Source organism: Thamnophis elegans, chromosome 4, assembly GCF_009769535.1.
Source record: "Thamnophis elegans isolate rThaEle1 chromosome 4, rThaEle1.pri, whole genome shotgun sequence".
Classification (NCBI taxonomy): Eukaryota; Metazoa; Chordata; class Lepidosauria; order Squamata; family Colubridae; genus Thamnophis; species Thamnophis elegans.
Genome location: NC_045544.1, coordinates 124,743,469 through 124,768,232, shown reverse-complemented (window position 1 = coordinate 124,768,232; position 24,764 = coordinate 124,743,469). Strand labels below are relative to the sequence as shown.

The 24,764-nt window shown below is 38.8% G+C and overlaps 1 protein-coding gene across 1 annotated transcript; it reads right to left on the bottom strand.

The window, feature by feature from the left end:
* Positions 1-1,382: 1,382 nt before the first annotated feature.
* EIF4H (eukaryotic translation initiation factor 4H) lies at positions 1,383-23,974 on the bottom strand. Its single transcript, XM_032215284.1, is given in 10 exon segments — positions 1,383-1,574; positions 3,162-3,191; positions 3,194-3,274; positions 3,277-3,309; positions 5,732-5,797; positions 9,592-9,643; positions 9,646-9,694; positions 9,796-9,862; positions 11,608-11,792; positions 23,856-23,974. Coding segments are annotated over 10 exon segments (759 nt in total). The 5' UTR covers positions 23,915-23,974; the 3' UTR covers positions 1,383-1,437.
* Positions 23,975-24,764: the final 790 nt, after the last annotated feature.

Below are 24,764 nucleotides of genomic sequence, written 5' to 3'. Positions count from 1 at the left end.
TTTAGCATTTAAAAGAAGGAGAAGACCCAGAAAAGAGAAAGCCTCCAATACCTGCCAGTTTCTATCCTGTTATTTGTATCAAAGCTACAAATAAGATATGTTAGCACTGAAGTCAGGCATGCAGGTATTCCCACTCTGCTCAGACTGAGCCACAAATCCTACAAACTGAACAGCTGAGCAGGTGACAAACTTCTCTTCAAGTTCATCACTTTTAGTGCTTCTTTCCTTCTAAGTTACTTGCTGCATCCAGCTTTTTCCAGCAGAATTTATTCACACAGAGACGCAAGGGGAATGAACATTTGTCAGCCGCTCAGTTTGCCAGGCCTCCGTGCTCTTAAAAGATGCCAGTTGAAACTGCATAATGTGGTGCTCTCCTCTCTTGCTTATTGGAAGAGCTAAACAGGAAAAGCACAAAACATACTGAAAGAATAAAAATGCTGGCATGGTGAAGTTAAGACACCATGTCATTCAAAACAAAGCGCCTCCAACCTCCCAAATGGGGGGGAAAAACTTTATTTAAGGAAATTAGTTCGAAAGCCATGAGCAATTCTGTGGAAAAAATAAAATAAAATGCAGAATATGTTGGAAGGTCCTGGGTGCTACAGAGTTGGCACAAATGTCAACAGCACCAACCTCTAAGCACTAGTGGGAATGACACAGGCCAAGTCAAGAATGCATCACACTGCATTTTTCATGCCAGACTCAGATGCAGACACATAACATCTGCTCCAGGCAGAGCCCTGCGCAGTGCCAGCGGGGCCCAGAGCAGAGGGCATCTCTTGCTCTTGCTGCAGTTTACATTTTAAAACTATCCTGGAGGAAACTGATTTTGGATCTATTCCAAAGGGCCCAGTGGCTTAAATCTGTGTTGCAGGAGGGTTTGGGGCTATTTATTTTTGCAACGTTTTCACTTGGGCAAGATTCCTTTGAGTTGAGGGTCAATGGGGGATGACTGAACATGCCATGGACAAAGAAGCACTGTGGAAGGCAGAGGGGAACAAGGTAAGCAGGACTGACTCGGAGGTCTGGGAAGAAGAGAGAGTCAGAAACGAGAAAGGGGAAGCACCACCTTGGATTAAAGAAAGCCACTGTGGAAGAGGTGCTCTATCGGCTGGAAACCAGCCCTGAGGTTGGAACGAGGGAAGTCTGGGGCTGGGAAACTTAAGAGAATGCAGGCACTACATACAGCAAAGCCAAAAATGTGCTAAAAACCACTTGTTAACAGCTGACATGCATTCACAAGCTCTGGTTTGTTTTGATGGTTTTTTTTTTTTTCCCATTTAGGTTTCAAGGAGGACAAGTGTCAGATGGTAGGAATGGTGGCTGCGGGGTTAAATGTTCTGAGCTCAGTGAGACACTCTGGGCTGCTTTCCCCCCCCACCCACCCCCAGCCCCTCCCTCAATCCCGTTTCCCCCACTCTTGCCCCCTGAGTGCCCTCAGTCTTGCTCCTTTACTATTTCCTCCCTTGGCTTGGCTCCACCAAAGATGGCAGAATTGGGATTGGCTACTTGATTGAGGGGCGTAGCGACTGTCCGGGGCTTGAGCTGAAGTCTGGGCCTCTGGGCTCTTTCCTCTGCCAAAAGAAAAAGAAGAGGAGGAGATTAAGCTGAGAGGTGATATGGCTATTTTTCTCAACCTGAGTTATGGATGAACTATAGTCCTTATTATGGATTATGGATAACAGTCCTTATTATGGCTATCCTGTACGTCTGGTGGGACTCTCATGCAAGGTATTTCATGCAACAAGTCTCAGTTTGCTTATTCCATTATAAGTGGGATCGGGAGAACAAAGCTGCCACCCTAAAACAAACCACTTTCCAAACTGAAGCAGTATGAAAGCACAAGGTGTCATCCACAGGAGCAATTCTCCACGTAATCCATTCTCCTCTCTCTCTCTCTCTCTCTCTCTGTTTCTAGCTGTCTAGCTATTTAGACCTTATCCCATCAAAGCCTGGAGGACATCTGGTTAAAGAAACTTCCCTCGTGCATTATTGCTCGACATGCTGCCCTCCAGATGTACTGGACCAATTCTCAGAACTTTTAGCCAGAATGAGAGTCTACAGAATGATATCTGCAGGACGCCAGGCTGGGGAAAACAGCATTACTTGGGTTACAATGCTCCCTGAATGACAAAGTAATCGGTTTGCATCACTAGAGAGCACGACTGCAGTTTCAACAGGGCAGATCTGCTCGGGTAGAAGACAACACGGGGAGCATCAGATTTTAGGGAAATTGACTTTTTTCCTCCCTCTATAAATCATCAGAAGTGATCCCAGAATTTCCCTCAATCTACTACAATAGATCTGGGGTGCACAAAAAGTGAAACTAGGGTTAGTAAAGCCATCAGAGTCACCCTGAGAATGAGATGGACATTGCCTAAAGTTATTAAAAATCAATTATGTAATCTAATCCAGGGATGTCAAACTCATGTCACAGCAGTCACGTGACGTATTGGGACTTTTCCTCACCTTCCCTAAACTTGGTGCAGGCATGGCTGGGAGTTTGACAGACCTGATCTAATCTATCTTATCTAATCAATCTCTCTCTCCCTCTCTCTCCATCCCCCACCTACCCCTTATTGCTTCTACCATGAGTCAACTAATAGAAGAACCACATAGTATGGCCCAAGATACACAAATCTATAATGGAAACCATAAGAAGTCTTAACTAACACATTTTATTAAAAGGCGCAATTTTTGTGAGCTGCAGCTTCACATTAGAGATTTGAACTAAACTAACATACATCAAAAGGTCTCAGGCAATGTCAGAAAATTTCCCTCAGTCTAGTCAGCTCCTTATGACTTTTCGCTATGAAATATCACCGCGGCTATACTCCTGTAATATCTAAAACCTGTAATGGAAGTTGAATGTGGTATTCACATTGGGCTTCCTTTTAAGTACTGAAAATGGAGTTCATGCACAGTCCTGTACTGTATTACAGCACCTAAATAGTGTAGGCTACAAAACTGGGCTGAGAATTAGTTATCTCATTTTGCCATAATGCAGGCAAGAAACCTGTGGTGCTCCAGACGTGCTATAACACCAGCATCTGGCACCACTAGCCCATACCACCAATGGGGTGTTACAATTTAGAGTTCAGCAACTTCTGAATAACTGTTGGTTCTTTATCTGGGACAGGGGAGAAAGGAAGACAGCCTACCATCTGTTGGCTCTCGGAAATCCATAGAAGCCCACGCATTGGTGGACCATCCCTGAAACGACCTGTGCCCCCCATGGGTGGGGCACCTCCTCGTCGATCTCCAGGACGTGTTTACCTCTGCCTCCTAGGAAGTCATCATCTCTGAAACCTGTCGAAGAGAATATAGTGTTTAGCATCAACTCTCTTGATATCTCTGCCCCAGGAAAAACCTTGCTCATGAAGGATTTCTCCAGACCATCCAAACTTCCTGAAGAGCAGCATTCTAAAAATCAGCTAGTTTTTAACTCCCTAAGACAGTGATGGCGAACCTTTTCACCACCAAGTGCCAAAAAGGTCACACAAAACTTTTGCACGTGCGCTCACTCTCATCGGTGCTGTGCTCCAGAAAAGCCAAACTTCGGGTTCTAGTGCGGATGCGCGCCTGACAATCAGCTCGCTGTCACGCATGCGAAGGCCGGTTTTCAGCACTGCCATGTGCGAAGGGATCACATTCCAGAAAAGCCGAACTTCCGGGTTCTGGCGTGCATGAGAACCTGACAATCAGCTAGCCATCATGCATGCTTACACTGGTTTTCAGCACTGATCAGGACAGCTGATCATCAGGCGTGCCAGAAACCCGGAAGACAAACAGGCAAGGCTGTGCGTGACGGGCAACATGGTTTTGTGTTCCAGAGGTTCGCCATCAAGGCCCTAAGATAAGGCCCTGCTTATCTTTTGCTGGGAGAAATGTGACTTTTCTGGCACCAGGACAATTATACAATTACATGGCTGTGGATGTACGCATGTTGCTGTTTTTCTTAGTTGTACCATACCATTTTTCTTATTAGGTTTGCTTTTATAATTACCAGTACTCATCCACTAAATTTCCTGATAAAAGAAAAGATGTGCTTAGAATACAGATGTTGTAAGGTTGAATATAGCAAGGGGAGCACCTGCAATACAAACTGAAGATTGTGATTTCTGACTGCAACAGTCAAACTAGGATTCCTGCCTTCTGATAAATTTCAAGGTTGAATTTTCTGAAGTAAAGCTTCCTTTCTGGTAACCGTCTGCTTCTTGCTGCTCTTGTTTAGATGCATTTTTAACTGGAGAAATGTCCTGTGAACTACTAGTGGCCAGCCCCTATTCTGACTAAATCTTAACTATCCTGTTTCCCCAAAAAGAAGACCTCCCCGGTTAATAAGCCCAATTGGGCTTTTGAGCGCATGCGGGGGTCAAAAGAAAATAAAATCCTGTCTTATTTTCGTGGAAACATGATAGGATGCAAGGGTAAACTACCACCATCAACACACTGATGGAGTTGAATTCTATGGTATAGTGCAATATTAATGCAATATCGGGTTTCCAATTCAATGGTATAGATAGAATGTGAAGGATGTGTTTGTGTTTTTATTTTTATAGTTATAATGTACACTGAAGATGGCATTTAATTTTGTTGTATGAGGTACAATGACAATAAACTAAACTAAAATCTCAATCTGAATTAAAGAAGAATTAACATAAGTGATGATAAAAAGAAAATAAAAGGGGAAGGGCAAAAAAACAACAACAAGTTAATCAGGTTGAAGAGAATGAAACATTTGAGCACACAAACTGTACTATACAGCAGAGAAATAAGAGGCTGTATTTTCAGCCTCTTATTGCTCTGCGGTATAGCCCATTATCTAGATTCCTGCCAACCTCCTCCACAAACACAACCTGTTAGCATAGGAACGAGGCTTACAGCCTTAAATCCCCATCTGCAAAATGGAAACAATTTACAGTTTGCATTATATGAAAACATTTCATAAGTTCCTTTTACATTGTGAGAAAGAGCAGTAAAGGGGCACAACTCCTTCTTGGGGACGTTTCTGTTTGGCTCAGGGAGCATGCCCAGCTGAAGCAATTCTGTACATCAGACGTAAATAAATCTACGATGCAAGGGCCTTTCTTCCCCGTTGACAACACGTATTGCTAGAGGAAAGAAAAGTGATCTTGTCCCATTAAGTTAAAATTGTAAAAATTGTATGCCACCCAGAGTCACTTGGTTGAGATGGGCAGCTACAGAAATTGAATAAATAAAGACCAGCTGGATGAGAAGGTGAGCATGCTTTCAAAAAGGGGTGGCCAAAGAAGTTATCTTGGTGAACTTTAGTTACAGGACTGGGAACTGCTGATATAACCTAAGGAAAGGAAGGCAGATGAACCGCTCTGCTGATGGTAAAATAGAATAATTTAGAGCTTTACAATCCAAATCAAGCCAGGTGTTCTTTTGAAAACAATTCAAGACACAAGAAACCATACATACATTCATCAAACCCAATGTATTCATATATTTCATATATTTAGCCTTCAAGGATTCCAACTCCATCTCTGCCTAGCTATATACACCAATGTTTCCAACAAAAGTTTAATACATACAAGAGAGAGGACTGCCATATTCTTAAAAATGGAAATGGCATTTTAAATTCCATCCTATTGGCCTTAACACCTGAAGACAAGTAGAAGGTAACAGGATGTCCTGGAAAAATGTCAAGAGATTTGAAAATAAATTCAGTAATATTAAAAAGAGAGAGAGAAAATACTGCTACCAGCACTGAAGTCATCTCTGGAATCCCATCCACCTCCTCTTGATTCCCGCATACCTCCGCCCATACCTAAAAAGAAAGTCACATTATAAACATTGGTCAAAGGGGAAGGTAGGAAGTTCTAGAACCGTGATGGCGAACCCATGGCACGTGTGCCAGAAACAGAGTCATCTCTCCGGGCATGCCAGCTGTCGCCTATTGCTCTTCTGGGTTCTGATGCACACTTGTGTGCTGGCCAGCTGGTCTTCGTGCACACAGGAGCGCCAGAAACCAGAAGAGCAGTTCCCTGGTGTGCATGCACATGCCAGGAAGCTGAGCTTCTGGCACACACATGCGCCAGCCAGCTGGACCTTGTGCACATATGTGAGCCAGAAACCAGAAGACCAGGTGACTGGCATGCATGTGCACACTGGAAACCAGTTGTTCAGCTTCCCAGTGCGCTCATGTGCACCAGGGAACTGCTCTTCTAGCTTCTGGCACTCCTGTGCATGCGCACTCCCGTATCAGCACTCGATGCCGAAAAGGTTCGTCAAACACTGTTCTAGTAGGTTCCGCATCCAATGGTCAGAAATCCCCCTATTTTAAATCAGCACACTCCTTGCATTCATTTAAATCTGGCAACTGTATTCTGCAGGAGAATGTGGCTAGATCAGAGGCAGAACCAATATCTGAAAATCTGGGAAAGGTTAACAGTTGTAAAAGAAGGGGGAATATCCAGGCATAATTCAAGCCTCAATTAAGAAAATGTGTGATGAGCCAGCATCCCCAGAAAATCAAAGTTTAAAGAAAGTTTATATCATGTTTATGAGTTACTTTGCAACTATTTACATACAATCATTAAATACAGTTCATTGAAGATGGAAAGTGAGGCCTTTTTCTGCAAAACTCACATAGCCAGTTTTCATTCAGCCACTGTTGCGGTATTTGGAATATTAAGCCTCATCAATGTATCTAGTAAAGGTATGGAGTATTAGCAAGTCCAAGAAATGAGCACATGCCAAATAAACCCATTCCCATTTTATTTAACAATGCTGTCGACCACAATAGTTCAGCACTGCACTGAATCCATGATTTAAAGAACATGGTAATGCAATTGATTAGTTCAGAGGAAAGCCTTGGAATTCATGTTGCTGTCTACTTTTACTGCAAGACAACAGACTTGCAATCCTGTTAGAAAAGCCCAACTTTGTAGATTTTCCCCTCCGGCAGAACCCACCTGGATTTTATAAATTTGTGGAGTCTTCTGAATCTGGATGAGTAGGATTGCAGCTCTTCAAAACCTTTAGATGGTTTTGCCTAAGAAGATCAGGGTTTTCTTTTTCTTTTTTCCTCTTAGATTTTGAGAGGAAATTATTCATTTATTCCTAAAAACCTCCCCTAGGTTAAACTATTTTAGAGTATTAACAAATAAGAGAGCTTTGAAGAGACCAGGAGGTCTTCTAGTCAACTAATTTTCAATTTATAGATTTCCCACTTCACAGTGGTGCAGAAAAATGCCACCAATCTTTGCAGTTGTGCTAGACACGATTCCAGGGGGCTAATGCTGCTCTGGGATCTCCATCTGCCTTGGACAAAAGAAGCAGGGGCATTAACAGACTATTTTGGAACAGCTTGCCAATTGTTCTTTACTCTCCTGCCATCTGGAAAAAGGTACAGAAGCATTCGGGCCCACACAAATAGACTGTGTAACTGTTTCTTTCCACAAGCCATCAGACTCCTCACACAAAGAAACTGGAACCATAAACACTTGTGAGCTATATGTAGTCCTGTGTCCTGCTCTTTTTCTTTTTATTTATATTGTCTGATGTAGCACCTTGTTCTGGGGAAACGTTGTTTCGTTTCTACTGTGTACTGACAATAAACCTACTTGACCTGTTCAAGAAGTTCAGAGGTTAATTTGTTCACTCAGAGATCATTTACCTGCTAATTTCTATTTAGAATCTCAATATATGACATACACAAATACATATATATACACGTGCATACATACATATAACCTGTTTTCCCAAAATAAGCCCTCCCTGGATAATTAGCCCAATCGGACTTTTGAGCGCATGTGCTAAAATAAGCCCTCCCCTGAAAATATTGCAACACAGCAGCAGCCATGAGGTGACCATGCTCATAGTCTCGTGCACCTCAAAAATAATAAGACCTCCCCGAAAATAAGGCCAAGCGCTTATTTCAGGGGTCAAAAGAAAATAAGACCCTGTCTTATTTTCGGGAAAACACGGTGTATATATACACATATACAGTACATATATACATACAGTAATTATCTTGTATATAACTGACACTTGTACGTACTATCTATTAGACCCAAGAATTACTTTTGATGATCAATCGGCAGATCTAAAAGTTCTATTAAACAGTAACATACTATATTTGCCTTCCAGCCAAAGCATGTACATAGAGAGGAAAAAACACTAAATCCTCTTTTGCGGAGACAAACCATAGGTTAATCTACATCCAGATCTTTAAAGGTTTTTTTTAACAGGTGCTGCGAGCTAACTCCAAAAACAAAGGAGCTTGAACAGACAGGAGAACAACCAGGCTACTGATTCATAGCACTGTCCACTTCAAAGGGATTCCAAAAGATGCTTTAGGGTATTCAGGCTTTGTGTACATAGTACACAAGAAATTGGTGTCTTTTACCAGCATGTCTGCAGTGACTTTTTGGAACTCAAAGTGAAGCACAGCACAAACTCGAAAGAGTCACAATATCAGAAAGGGCCCTCAGAAGCTATTTGGTACAATTCAAGACATAGGAACTAATTGTGCCTACTGGTCTAGGGTAATGTCTGCACATGGACAAAAACCTACAATTTCAGGAACAGAATGTTCTGAAATACTTGGATATTGTGTTTCTTTCTTCTGAATTTTACATCCAATTGGCATGGACTGGAGGAAAAAGAATTTTCTGCACTTGGGTAAGTTCTGTTACTGGAATGATTGATTTGCTTAAGAACCTCCAAGAATCTCTAGCAAGCTTTCCCACTGTTTAACATACAATATATTTTTCTTTCCGAATGTGTAGCTAGGATAACATGTAAAGTAACTGAAGCATATTAATTAGAATTCCAAAACAGGTAGTCTTCCACTTATGACTGGTCACTTAGTGACCTTTTGAGGTTATAATAGACCTATGGAGGAAGGATGTTTGTGTCTACTTGTGACCCAGATTTGAGGTTCTGATGGTTGTCCCCTCCCATGTGGCCACATGGCCAAACTTAGAGCATTTGGCAACCAGGCCACATTGACTGTCATGATGACTGTAAACAACATACTCTAATTCTATAAACTTTGCCTCCTTATCACTATGGGATCAAAACTAACAGTGAACTTCTTAATACTCTTAGTTTAATTAATTTACACTATGTTCAATTTGTCACTTCTTTCAGTCTTCTTGGAAGTTCCTTCCTTGAAGTTCTTATTAGCAATAAAATATTCCTCAATTCCAGGATGTTCATCATCCTCTAACTAGTGCTGAGGGGAAGCAATGCATTTTTAAAAAAAAACAATTGCTCATAGTATCCCTAGTTTTCCATGGAAGGACACCCAGTTATCTTGTGAAGGGTAGGGATTGTTGAAATGTCATGAGGTTATTATTTTTGGGGATCCAGTTGCTAATATTCCTTAATGGTATGAACTTATCTGCCTGGCTCTGAGGCTGAATTTTAGATCACTTCCTTTATTCTGCTAGAAGGCACTTATGTCTTCCATAAAGGCCTGAAGATTGCCAGTGTGCACTGCTGACACTTAATGCTAAGTGTCAGCAGTGCACATTAACACAAAGTTATGCCTGCTTAAGGTGGCATGAATACAATCATCCAATTTGCAGTAAGAACAGCCATGTAGGACGTCACCTCTGTCATCTGCAACCGCCACCTTTCTGAAACCGAAGCCACCTTTGTCTTTGTTTCCCTGCCTTCAGCTATGTCCACTCGGAGCGATCGAGTCGCCATAAAGCTGTTGGGTTGAAATAAAAAAGAAAGAAATGGTTTCTGAAGTAGATAACAGATAAAAGCAGTTACCTCTGTTCAAACTACATTTCACAAGAATATTTATACTTACTGCTCCATCAAACTCAGAGATCCTTAAGTGACTCAACGTCATCAAACTCTACATAACAAAATCCTGAAATGTAACAAATAAATAAATATAAATATACATGAGAGACCACCTGTGGTTAAGGTGCCAGGCTAGAAAATGTAAGTCCGTGAGTTGTAGTCTCATCTTAGGCACAAAGCTAGCTGAGCACATTTGGATCAGTCACTCCCCAGTGTAGAAAGAAGGCTATGATTTGACTATTTTGAAATGTTGCCAAGAAGCTCTGTGGAATTATCCAGGCAGTCATTAGAACTCAAGACTGACTCAAAGGGTGTGAATGAATGCATATACATCTAAATAAAATCAGGAAATTGCTCTCATTTTGGCATTGGAAACTAGGTGTGCATGTGTGATCATCGGTTATAATTCTCATAAAACTGATTTGGTTCCTTGAGTTCTGTCACCCAACAATTTAACTTCCTGATCTGAAATACAGATTATAGAAAAAATGAAACATAGAAACATTTGTTCTAGAGGGATACAAAATGTTTGATGTTTGGAATGTTTCAAGCTCAGTTTCAGTAAAGCTTAAGAAGCAATGATAGGATACATTAATTAAAGCCAAACAGCTGCTTTGTATTTGAAACAGCTATTTTAAGATCAAAAAATTCTGCATACTTTAATTTGTTCCTTACATAAATTTTTCTTACAGGTAGATGAAAAGCCCTTTGCTAAGTCTTCTTACATAAATGAGATAAGCATTTGAATGTGTGTGTATTTGCAGTTAAGTTTAAAAGTAGAGAATTTATATATCTTGTGATAAAACTCTTAGGCTGCTTCTATTCTCTAGAGCTGTTTATTTTCCTGCAGATGTTTCATTGTGTCCCCACAACAATCTTGTGACGTAGGTTGAGCTGAGTGACATCTAAGTGATCTCAAGTCACCCAGTAAGCTTCGGTGCCTACAGGTAGACAAAAAAACTCATGTCTCCTTGCTCTTAGTCCAACACCTTCACCAAAATACATAATGTTTTATTAGCAAGTATAGATGGTTTGACATGCAGGAAAACCTTGTTTATGTTGCTTATTCCTATTAAGAGTTTCAGATGGTCATATCTTTACTTTACACAAGCCTTTCTCCTGGGTCTCCTTCACTCCTGCAGCAGGCATTTTCTGTGATCAATCAACATCTTTATCTTCAATGGGTTATTGGGGAAGAGCTAAACTGCTGCATGAGGTTCTCTCCCTAAAGGTCACAGCCTATGCTACCAGCATTCAGGTTTCCCCTAGAGATGCTGGCTGACATATCATACATCCCCCTGGTCCAACTCGAGTTATGTAGCTACCACAATGTACTTTTATCTGTATCATTCAATTACAAAATATTTAAAATAACAAGTACGTCAAAAGTTGGCATAATTCTAATGCTATGGTAGCAGCCCTCTAGAATCCCTTTAAAGATACAGACAATTGTATTCTTTAATTTGGCAAAAAGAGCAAGTTATTAAATACATGGGGATGGTTTGTTTTCTATATCTAAACATTGAAACCACATTATAATTTACATTATGATGAACTTAGATTTTGGCTTCCCCTGTCCACTCTTTGGAATGTGCTTTCTGACTTACCACAGAAAAGCAAGAAATAGTCCTTAGGCCAAAACACCGTACACATGCACACAAAGGCACACTCAATCTCACACCTTTGCTCTTTGCCAAACACACGTACACATGCACACAAAGGCACACTCAATCTCACACCTTTGCTCTACAAGGAAACAGCTGCCATAACCCCAAACCTTATGATAAAGGGGAGATAAAAAAAACAACCTACCTTTAAATTTATCTGTCTCTTTGTCTCTGACTAGTCGGACACTTCTTACATTGAATTCCTTGAAGATGTCATCAATATCTCCTTGGACTGTGTTGAAGGGGAGGTTACCAACGTATGCTGTAAAGGGGGGCTCTGTTGGAAGCTCTTTCTGTTTACGTGAACCAATGGAAGAACTGCCACGAGACCTGTTGACAAGGGTAGGATTATAATTCACACCTGAGTGCTCCCTGTGGGAATAGCAGCTATGGCATACTTAGAAACTCAGATATGGAGAACCACTTTTGCATCAAACAACTAATTTTGAAACCAGGTCGAAGTAATCTCTGGCTTGCAGACCCCCCCCCAAGCATCTCATTAACAACTCCTAAAGTCTAAAATGTACATCAGTATAAAGCCAGCCCAATTATTTTGGTAGAGTTTTAAAGAGCAAAGTTATTGCCTAAAAAACTTTGCAGAGGGTTTTAGTATACATGGCAACGTTCAAAACATTTCCCCCCAAATCAATAATTTTCACTGTTTTCCCCTTGCTTTAGGAATAAAATCACCACAGAGGCTTAAGGAATCCTTTTTACTACTTAATCTCACATTCAAAAAATGGAAAATTTAAGTTCAACAATGTCAACTGACTATTTGGAGTATAATGACACTAGCCACCCAGATGGCAATCAATGTGGAAAAAAGAGCTTCCCTCCCCTTGCCATAAATAGGGATCCCCAAACCCTTCAACTCATCAGCCCCTTCACCAAGTTTCAGGTTGTGCACTGATACGCTCTATATGCAAATGATTTACTAATTATTATTTAACTAATAGTACTACAAATAATAACAATATCAACCTCCTGAGTAGCCCCATTCAGCTTTAGGAATCCATGTTGACCGCTTACAAGAACCCTGATATAAATCCTCAAAAGCAATTTTTTTTAGCCAGAACAAATGAACTGAACATATAAATTTTGGTATTGTAAAAAAGTAACAAAGAACATGATTATATTGTACCATACAAAATGTTATAAGCTACAGAATTAATATAAAGAAGACCCACCTCTATGCTGAGCAAGATACAATGAAATATAATTGACAGAGAATTCAACAGCAGTTCAGGAGGAAATAGAAGGTAATAATCTGAATTAAATTACAAGTTTTTGTTTAGTGACTGCCTCATTTAGCAACTGTTCAATTATGATGGCGATGAAAAAGTAATAACTTTATCACTAATGTTTGCAATTCTGATCATTGCAGGTATGTAAGGCAAATGAAAGCTGAAGTGAAAAAATTAGCAGTCATGATTTTACTTAATGACTGAGCTGCCAGTCCCAATTGTAGTAGCTAAACAAGGACTATCTGTACGCTGCCTGATTAACTGGGGATTCATATTCAGATTAATTATTAGTTAAACCTAAATTAGTACATGGTATTGGTCACATTCTTTGGAACATAATTTCTTCCTCTTTAAAAAATGAGGAACAATTTTGAATTTCTTTGAAAACAGAGTGGGACAATGAAAGGAGTGCTGAACCTTCTCTGTAACTTTAACCCATAAGTCCTACTCAATTGTCCCTCAACTGTTTCAACATGATATCTGAGATGTGCCAACATCTTTTCATTCTTTGGTGGCTACTTCTTTTGCTAATGAAACGGAATGGATCCAAAATCCACAAAAATATGTTGGGATGTTGGGACCAGTTTGGAGGAAAAACAAGCTCCTTGAGGCACATGAGATTCCATGAATATAATTTAAGGCGCATGTATTTATACTACAGCTCCTCTTGCTTTCACTCACTCATGTTTTAGTCACTTCTGAATTGGATTACTGAAATGCACTTTACCTGAGGCGGTCCTTGAAGACAACAGGAAGCTGCAATTGGTCCAGAATGCAGCCTAGCAAAAGACTAGGATAGGACTAAGACTGATGGTTAGTAGTATAGGTTGTTATGGCCCTTTGGTAGGAAGGTGTGATGTGTTTTATGTACTTGTTTTTTTTGGTTTTGCAGTTAACCACTTAGGATTATTGTGTGATATAGGCAGCAATAAAAGTCTTTCAATAAACACACAATTAGCATCTAGGAAGTATCTGTCTCATTTTCACCAACTGAGATGAAATAAAATATTGTTATTGCTAGACATAAACCAGTTGTGCTACATGAAAGTAGACATTTATTTAAAAAAAAACTATCCTGGAAAACAGTTAATGACAGAACTTTTCATGTGAGTTTAAATATGAATTGTACACATTCTCCTCTTATACAAGGGACTATTCCTGTAAAACACCAACATCTGGTTGGATTTCTTATATACATTGGCCAAGGCCAATGTAAAGAATTTAAGGTTTTGAGATATTCATCTTCTCACACTTGAAATTAAATATAGCCATAACACTATCACCTTCTTGTCTACAGCTGTGGTCGAAGCAAATGATAGCGCTCTGTACAACATTTTGGAAAACGTAACTATTCACTGAGCACCGTATGGAGCAATAGCAACTACAGTAAAATGCAGCCTTGGAGATTTTCAGAAGATGATTAAATGCCATGATAGAACACCTGTGGTCCCTGCAAAGTTCCTCAAATAAATTTCCTGAACTTCCAATAAAGATCAGCAACTGTGAACAGGTTTTGTGGTAAGTTCATATGTTTCTACTAGCTATACTAGTCAGAGAAAAAAAAAGCACAGCACATTTCAGAGTGAACTCTGGAGTGATTTATGGTAAGGATTATATTTACAGATGTATTTATTTCCAGGCGCTCCAGAGCAGCTCACATTCATGTACATATAAAACCACATTCTCTCTCTCTCACACACACACATGCACACTTAGTAAGGCCACTTGTCCGAGGTTTAAGAACTTGAGCAGTTATATCTAACACCAAGTGTAATCACTGATAAAAAAACAAACTCAGAATCTACAACAAAGTTCCTGCAATAGATGAGCAACATCTCAAGAATATCCCTAAGTTTTGAAAGTATACTTTTATAAAAAGGTAAATAAACATATATGCTAGTTGTTCCCAACTCTAGGGGGCAGTACTCATTTCTGTTTCAAAGCTGAAGAGCCAGCTCTGTCCAAAAACATCTCCATGGTCATGTGGCCAGCACAACTAAATGCCGAAAGTGCACGGAACGCTGTTACCTTCCCATCAAAGATGGTCCCTATTTTTCTACTTGAATTTTTACATGCTTTCGAACTGCTAGGTTGGCAGAAGCTGGGACAAGTAATGGAAGCTCATCCCATTACGTGGTGCTAGGGATTCGAACTGCCGAATGTTGACCTTTCTGATTGAAAAGTTCAGTGTCTTAGCCACTTACTTCTATGTGTACTGATTAACTCTGTATGTAGCTATATCTCTATGTGTATTTACTGAATTACCGTAATTCACAGTTAAGCATGGAAAGGACTGATACTAAACTATTTCAGATTTTGGTGGTCATGAAAAGAAGTCTGACAAATCTAGCACATCCAGAAGAGGTTATCAGTGAAGAGTCTCTAAATAGCTGAAATCCTGCAAAAAACCTGAAAAAGCTTTTAAGTTTAGCGTAATTATTATTAACAATGATGTAAGAATTATTTAAGAATTATCTCAGAGGATGACTTCAGCAAGACTAAAAGTAGATTACCTGAAGAAAACAGTATAGGGAAGACTATTCTAGTTTGTGATGCACTTCTTCCAAGGGCCATTCCAGTTCTAAAATTTAAAGTAAAGCATTCATTTCCTATTAAATTTTCATGCAGGAAAAAAAAAGACCCGAGAAAATAGAGCCAGTGATAAACAATGCCACTGTGGATATCAAATGCTTTGAGTTATGGATGTTTATGACAGTTGCCATTAACAACCAAGATTTTCAACTAAGTTGATTCAAGAGTGGTTCAAAAACATACGGGATGCTCAACAAAATGGGACTGATATAAATACTGTGGTGGTGCGGTGGTTAGAATGCAGTACTGCTGGCTAATTTTGTTGACTGCCAACTGACAGCAGCTTGGCAGTTCAATTCCTACTGGCTCGAAGCTCAAGGCCTTCCATCCTTCTGAGGTGGGTAAAATGAGGACCCAAATTGTTGGGGGCAATATGCTGACTCCGTAAACCGCTTAGAGGGCTGTAGCACTGTAAAGCGGCAATAGCAATAAGTCTTATTGCTATTGCTATAGAATGATTTTATTCTGAAACAAAGTCACAGCATTCATTTTATTAACTAACCTAATAGGCTATGTTAGGACTGAAGAGTGCAGAAATCCATCACTGTGAAAGGTATTTGGAATGACAAGGTAGACCGACCATCTGGCTCTGTCAGTTGGAAGTTCATGACGAAGTTGTTGACAGGCAGGCAATTAAAACATAACATGCTAGCTACATGTTATTTTATATATATATTAGAACAGAAATAGTCAAAGCTACTGGTACACTTCCATATGGTTTGTGGGAAAAGTTGAAGCACTCTCTGGTCCTTAAGCAAGAGCTTTTTGTATGCTTCTAGTAGGTCAAAATCTCCTAAAGAAAAAAAATGGCGGAAATATACTTGCAAGCCCCAATACAATTTTGGCACCAATAATAAAAACATAAGCACAGTTGACTATATGAACTCAAGTGTTAATAATAAAGATAATTCTAATAACTTTTGAAATTATTTTATAAAAATAAAGGGAACTTAACTGTGAAATAACAACAGGGTAATAATGTGGATGTTAATTTTGTTTGTTCCCAGAAATTACTAAGAGAAATATGGAATAGGTACTGGAGCTCATTGAATTTTGCCTATAATGGTAAATTTTCACCTACACAGTCATTTGAGGAACAAATGACTGAACTTAAATTATTATTTTGGGGTGCATTATGCAAAGATCTAACTCCTTTTGAAGTCTATAATGGTGAAAAGATTGAAGGGAAAAGAAAAAGAAAATAACCAGCACAAAGTGCATGGAATCCTATATGGTGGTGATTGATGCCGTTGCAAGTTGAGAAGGATCAGATTATGGTAGATGATCCTGGAGAAATCTATCTACATGGTCACTAAGTACTGACACTAATTTCATGGTACACAAACAATCAGTGTTTGATTTACTAGGCTTTATCAAGCTGATCTAATTCCTTACGCATCATTTGACAAATTCATGATCTGAAAATAAACTCAAAAGACAAACAATTATTCCTACTCCATTATTCAACAAAAGCAACATTCTGAAATTGTGTTACATCCTTGGAATCAAATATAAGCTCGCCACCCTATTCTCAAAGGAAATCTTTTTCACTCATTTCATCTTCTCTCCTTCTTCTGCTCAATCATTATAAATGACCAGGTGCTGTTGGAAAATATTTTTTGAGAAATCATGATCAATACTGATTTTGTTTCTAAATGATCTGGCCAGTTGGCAAAAATTGGGGGAACATTATAGGTAGCAAACATCCAGATGGAAAAGAAGCTATGCATAACCTCTTACATGCATTTGATCTAACTAAGTGCCAAAGGCCTTTTTGGAAAGCAACAGAGAATGAGGGGAAAGAATCTCAGCCTCACCAAATAGACAGAAATATGGACTGTTACTTAGATTCTTAAAGTACTTCTAAACTACAAAAAATACTTTTATTTACCAGCAACCTTTACTTTTACTTTTTGTATTAAAAATGCAGGGAACAATTCTATTTCTAAACCTCAAATCCTTTTGTTACAGTCCTCATTCTTATTTATTTTGTATATGACATTTATTGCTTTATCCTATGGACTCACAATTTTCTTTAATCTCTTGATAGCAAATTTCAGGGGAGGGTAGATATGCTTTGTTTCTTAGCCAATAAATAGTTACAATTTATTTTATTCAATTTATATGGCTGCCCATCTCAAACAAGTGACTCAAAGTAGTTAACCATGAATTTTTAAAAACCCAGCAGAAAACACCAAAATGTACAAAATAATAGACAATCAGCAGTTGGGATAAAAAATAACCATCAATTCAATTATTTAAAATGTTCCAATCAACACTTCAATCCCCATGCTGGGTACATAGCCACATCTTCTAAGCCTTGTGAAAGATCAATATAGTTGGGTCAATCTGACTTCTGGAGAGATAATGCACAAGACAGGTGCCATGGCAGAAAAGGCTTTCTTCCTGGGTTTTGACAGGTGGCACTTTTTAATGGGACTAGTAACATGACTTTCCTGTCTGCCTTGATGAATAGACATGAAAAAAGAGAGACTGGTCTGCAAATAATCTGGTCCCATGCCATGGAAAACTTCCTAAGTGACCACCGGCAACTTGAATTGAACCCAGAAACCCACTGTCAACCAATGCAGCTCACACAGCAGAGGTGTAACATACAGATTAAGAAGCACCTGAAATTGCCCATTTTGCTGCTTTACAAACCAGCAGCTACATCTTCTGGTTGGTCTTCCAGGACAGCTTTGGGTAGAGTACATTGCAATAATTCACCAGGAGGTAACTAAAGCATGATGGCTATGAGCGGAAACTCTTGGTCCAGGAAATAATGTAACTGGACTTCCTGGTCATAGCTGTCACTGTTCCTTAAACAGGAGTTGTCCCAAAGGTGCTTTTTCAAGAGGCAACTGGACTTTCTTGTATTTCTTTGAAAAAGCACCTTTGGGACAACCATGACCTGGATAATTGAGAATCTCCATAGACATTTAGCTATGCATTTAGGATGAACACCCTTTGAATGGTGCGGGTATAAATGGATTTCCAGAAAAATTGCAGACTACGGGAACTATTTGCGCTTTAGTTTGAGGTGCAGACAAGACAGACTTCTCTCCAACAGCCTTGCCACCTGTGTTCAACCGTGAAGGGACATAGGGCAGAAAATATCCTGCAGAAAGCACAGCTCCACAACACAGTCCTTCAGCAGTCCCAAAAAGGCTCCACACCCATTTGCATTACTCAGGTGACCCTGAGGACACAGATACACCTCCAAGTGGCCTCAACTAAAATAATGCAAGTGACCAGATGGCTGCAAATGATATAAATCTTTCTATTTCCCACCATTCAGTCGGAGCTGAAGAAGCTTCTTGGATGAGAAGTCTTCAAAGAAAAACAAGAAAATTCAATTGCCTCCTGAAAAAGCAGGGGCAACCATGACCTGGATGACTGAGAATATCCATAGACATTAAACAGGAGTTGCAAATCCCCAGGTTACACATTGGACTAATGACCAACCTATAAAGATGTAGAAAACTAAAAGGACTAACTCAGAATCTCTGAAGTTACCTTTAATATCATCTCTATCATCCATCCAACACATTAAAACAAATGCTAAATAACTTTGGAAGACTATACATAGTTACTCAAAACTACAGCTAGTTCCTGGGCTATGACCATTCATTCAGTGACCATAAAAAGTTACAATGGCACTAAATGATACTTACATTTTATTCTCATATTTCTGGTTGTTGCAATGTCCCCATAGTCACATAATTATATTACAGTGAGCCTCAGTCATACAACTGCAATTTCCAACATTTCCTGCCAGTTTCTCACAAAGTCTGTGGGAAATCAGGAGGAAGTTCCAAGTTGTGCTCAAGTGAAGTCCTCGTATAATGGCTGATGCTTGTTTAATGACAGCAATCAGGGCTGCCAAAATTGTTGTGGTTAAGCAACATGAACACATGATGTGCTTTAAAGACTGTTGCTTAGCAACAGGAATTCCTGTTCCAATTGTTATAGTGAGTTAAGGACTACTTGTAAACAATAATAAAAATTACTATTCCTACCAAATACTACAATGGCACTTTCTTAGCTGTTTGTTACTGATAGTAGGTTTATCCTACTCCTTTTTACTTTCTGTAATCCTGAATCTTTTCTTAAAGCCAAATAGTGATTTGCCTTGTGCTACAGATTAATACATTCCTGGTTAAAAGTATTTCCTTCCCAAAGAATTAATCTTGAGACTAAAATACAGAGGAATACTTAACTACCTTATAATGAATCACTAAGGTAAGATGCAAGTCTTCAACACTTAATATTTTTTGGATCAAACACACAAGATGCACAAGCTTACATTGAAATCATATGCTAAAAGTAAAGCTATTAGGAAAATTTGAGGTAAGCCAATTGTCTTTTTGTAAAAAAAAAACAACTGTTAAATTATTGCTTACGGATAAGTAATTTAATCAAATCTAAGATGAAGTTTTAGGCTCGTTTCTTACTATTAATACATCTCACATACTTTTGTTATATTATCATTCTGTTTTATGAAAATTTCATGTTTTAGGAAAAAAACTAATTAATTCAAACTGATTTATAATGCACTGTTTACCTTCTTAGTAGCAAATACATTTAATGGTTTTATCAAGCAAAAATGTCCGTTTACTAGGAAAATCTTCCTGATCAATAGAATTCCCAAGAGCAAAGTCAAATCTATGCAAATTGCTAAATTTACGTAGATTTGACCTTGTTCTTGGGAATTCAATTGTTCTTTAAATCTTCTTTTACAAAAGACAAAGGGACACTATCTCGCTAGTCCATGTACATTCCCCAAAATTTCATCTTATTTTGTCATACTTACAAATCCAAAATTATGCAAACTGTAGAAAAGCAGTTAAGAAAAGTCACCACTCTTGTTCAGTTGCTACCCATAACCAATGCTTACCTGATGTGCCATATAAAGTACACAGCTTAAGTACATTTCTATTACATTCGAGTTTCTTATGTTCTGCTAAAATATGTATTGCTTACAACAGATCACATACCACTGTTCTGGCATCTGAACATCTTAAAATTTCCCTATTTCTAACTCTAATAAACATTCTATCAAAGTACAAAGTTCATACATTTGCACAAGTTCATACTTGCACTCATTTTTAACATATATGTGTAACTTGTAAATGTTCGTTCTTTTTTATTTATTTAATTTCTATGCTGCCCATCTCTGACTACTTTGATTAAAGAAAAGAATAAGTACTTTTGCTGCCCATCTCACTGATCTAGAAGTCTGGGCAGCTTACAATAAGTTAAAACAATTAAAATTAGACATTAGAAAAAAATGAATAGAAAAAATGCAAACTTAAAAACCAAAATGATAAGCAGCCTTGAGGTGAGAAACTTATCTATTTTCTCTATTTTTTTTCAGTAAAACACAATCATCCGAGTCTTTGATTAGTTGGTTTTTGGGTCCATACTCCTCATGGCATCATGAATGTATCTAACATTCATTTCAATAAATTCAGGTTCATCGTGAACAATATAGCATCATTTGCATATAAACTTGCACATTCACATCCTAACCAACACACCTTTAATGACATCACAAGTATTCCTTATACATGTATTCATAAAGATGTTAGACAGGGAGACACCACACATCTTTTTCTTATGTTCTGATCAATGTCGAACCATTTCCATTTACTCTTATGCTCTTTGTTGCTCTTCTTGCATGCAGCAACCAATGTTCAATTCCACTTTCATGCAAAACATTGCACATTTCAAGCCTATTCATTTAATCATTGGTATTTATTTTTCTACCACTGGAAGACCTGAAAGAACAGGTTAGGGACAGACTGTTATGCAGAATATCTCTGTAACTGCTAAAAGTTGACACCAACTTGATGGCACATAAACATTTCATCTTGCTACCTTCCCTTTGTATAGAGGAACAACAGAATCATTTTCCTATTACCAGGCACAGATGTAGCCCTCTCCTATTACATCACGGACTTTAATATTTTTCAACATTCTTACAGCATTTATGACTTTCATTTCATTATTCTTTTTTTTAGATATTTATAGGATTTATTTCAACACCATTCTTCCACATATCACTATCATTCTTATAGAAATCTCCAAAATACTCTTCCAGTATTCTCAGATATCACTTTCATCTGTAATCAATTCACTCTGCTCTGAGCTCCTTTCACTCTACTTTTTTTAAAAAAACCACCATCAAAATTTCTTTACATTTTCTCCGTCATGTTTAAACTTAACTGTTCCTGGCTGACAATGACTACCATTTTCTGAGTATGGCTTTTCCTTTGATTCAATCTCTTGAGTTGGGAGATTACTTTCATATAGGACTTAACTTTTATATTGGCATTTTCCCCTTACCTCCTTCTTTTCATTTTTTTCCTTCCATGTACTTTTTTCCCAGGTTCCACTTTTGATGCTATTAATATATGGTTTACAGCACATTCAAATCACCGCATCTCTCTTGTATTTTTCTGTGATTCTCTGGTTGTTCCATCCCAAATAAAACCATCATTTTTAAAAAAATCCAATTCTATATTTGTTTTGTATGTACAGATTTAATACATATAGATCATGTATTTTAATTAAAAAAAAAACCTTAACTCTAGTTACTTACCGAATAGTAAATATTCTCACTTAGTCTTGGGATCATTTTCTAAACTTTCTCCAGTCTACTCATGTCACCTAGCAGAATAATTTTACCTTTTGAATTCCATTCATGGCATACACTTTTTCAAAAACTTTTTGATGTTCAATTATTAGATATCTCTGGTCACTAAAATGTACTATTCAGCTGCCACTAATATATGGATTTTTAATTTCAAATGCTCCAACAATCTATATAGTACCAATTGACACCTTTCATTTAAATGAAACCTACAAATTAATTTTGTTCTGTGTATTAATCAGTTATGCATTACAAGTTCAAATCATTTTCAGTAACTCCCCACTTTTCTCTTAAGTTTCATACACATAAACATAACTGTTTTTCTTTCTTTCATTTGTTAATTCATATTTTACTTCTCTTACATTCCAATCTTTATATATCAGTCATCACCAAATGGGCTTACAGATGTTGACTTCTGCATGTTATGGCATATTATTTCCCACATTATTTTTTATAAATAACTCACGATGGCTAACATACCTAACATTCCTTCATCTTATTTTCTCCACAACAATTACCCTGTCAGATGGGTTGGGATGTGATTGAGGGACTGGTCCTACATCACTTACAGTTGACTTTCATGCCTAACTTAACGCAAGACTAGAATCTCCTAGTTTTTAGCCTTGTGCTTTAATGTTGTAACAACACAAGCATCTTCCATTATGCACTTTGATTTTGTTCAGATCCACAATCAAAAGTGAGTTACAACAATCACTATACTAATAACCATTCTCACTCAAAGGCCCCAAATTCTTTCTCCTGCCCTCTTCATTTATTCAGCTTCCCATCACACTTCTCTTAACTACTTGAAGGATGAGCTCCTATATTCTTTTGAGCCCAAGGTTGATACTTTCTAATTAAAGAACGGGGCTTAAAAGAACAAATGAATGGGCATTCACTTCCTAGCACTATTCCAAAACCCCTTGAAAATGAGCCTTTCTCTTTCATTCCAACCATCTAATGTTCAACACCACATCAGATGTTTTCAATGTACTTTTCTCTCCACAAGCATCCTCTATTTACCATCCACCCAAATTTCTGCTCTCCAGGTATGCTGGTTTTTAATTTGCCATGATTCCATAAAGCACAGACACCTTAGGCGAGTTGAAGTAGCCTACACAACTAGAGGCGATGGGTTAGTAGATGAAGGCTGCCTTTACCCTGTTGTTAATTTGCCTTTTTGTCAGGCAACGACTAATCCACAATGAAAGTTACTGTTAAGGCTGCATTACTATTAATATTAGTCTTCTCATCTTCCTATTACCCATCTCCTCCCACTTATGACTGCAGGACTGTAACTTTGTTGCTTGTATCCTTACAATTTATATTGATATTGATTGTTTCCTGATGGCTTATTTGTACCCTATGACTATCATTAAGTGTTGTACCTTATGATTCTTGACGAATGTATCTTTTATTTTTATGTACACTGAAAGCATATGCACCAAAGACAAATTCCTTGTGTGTCCAATCACACTTGGCCAATAAAGAATTCTATTCTTCTATTTCTATGACTATCTGTTAAGACTATCACCATCGTTCTCCAGGACATTACCAAGCTTTTCTCCTCAGGACCCTCTTCCAACCCCCTTGTTCATAAACTTTAAAAGCCAAAGGATTTTCCAGCTTGCCTCGTATTTTTAACCTTTCGGTCTCTGCAGAGGTGACTCGTTCCTAATCAAAACACACACTGGTCTTCGCAACAAATCTGCTCGGCCTTGTCCTTCTTTCTCCTCACATCACAATCCCCTCTCCCCACGTCGCTCCCTCTCCATCGGGGGGCGAGGTCGCCCATATCTCCCCCTCAGCCTCGGTGCCCGAGGAAAGTACATCTCCTCATCCTCCGGCCGGAAGGATGGCCGTCTCCTACGTTTCCCGGTTGCCCGCCCCAGTCCCTCTCACCCGCGGCCGCCCCCGAAGCTACTGTAGGCCTGGTCGTCATAAGAATCGAAATCCGCCATTGCTGCCGCTCCTGCCGCCTCAGCCTCCCCCGAGCGCGAGCGAGCGCCGCAGGACCCCGCGCCGTTTATATAGCGGGCCAAACGGAGGGGCTGCCCGGCGTGCCGCCTGAAGTCGATCGCCTTCCTGCGCTTGCGCAGTTGCGGATGGCGGCGAGAGTGCCCTCGGCGTTGCCTGATTGAAAAGCGATGGGGAAAAAAGAGTGAGGCATAAGTAACCTCATGAGACAGGAAGAGGTTTTCATTTTGAAAACCACCCAAGGCGTGGAGAGACAGAGCACATGTTGGGGTTTGAGGTCGGGCATACGCTTTTCCCAGTTACCTGATCTAATTTAGAAAGCGATGTAGACGGGGGTGGGGGGTGGGGGCGGGAAGCGACGTATTTATATATTTATTTTTGCCAATCAAGGAATAGAATAGAATAATTTATTGTCTAAGTGTGATTGGACACACAAGGAATTTGTCTTTGTTCATCAAGAATCATAAGATACAACACTTAGTGATAATCATAGGTTACTAATAAGCAATCAAATTGCACTAGGAAACATCAAACAATATAAATTTTAAATATACAATCAATCTGACTATAGTCATAAGTGGAAAGAGATAGGAACTAGGAAGGAAGAGAAGAATAATAGTAATGCAGACTCAGTAGGTTATATGACAAGTGTTTTAAGAGCCAATAAAGCACATTTTCCATCAACTGTCTTGTTTCCCAGTTTAAAATGCACAGGCACAAGATCAAGAGATAGGAATGTGTGTGTTGCTGAACTTACCTCTACTTCCGTGCTACCATTGTTCTATGTTATTTGTTGCCTTCTCTTATTTATTCATAAAACATACCTCCTGTTTT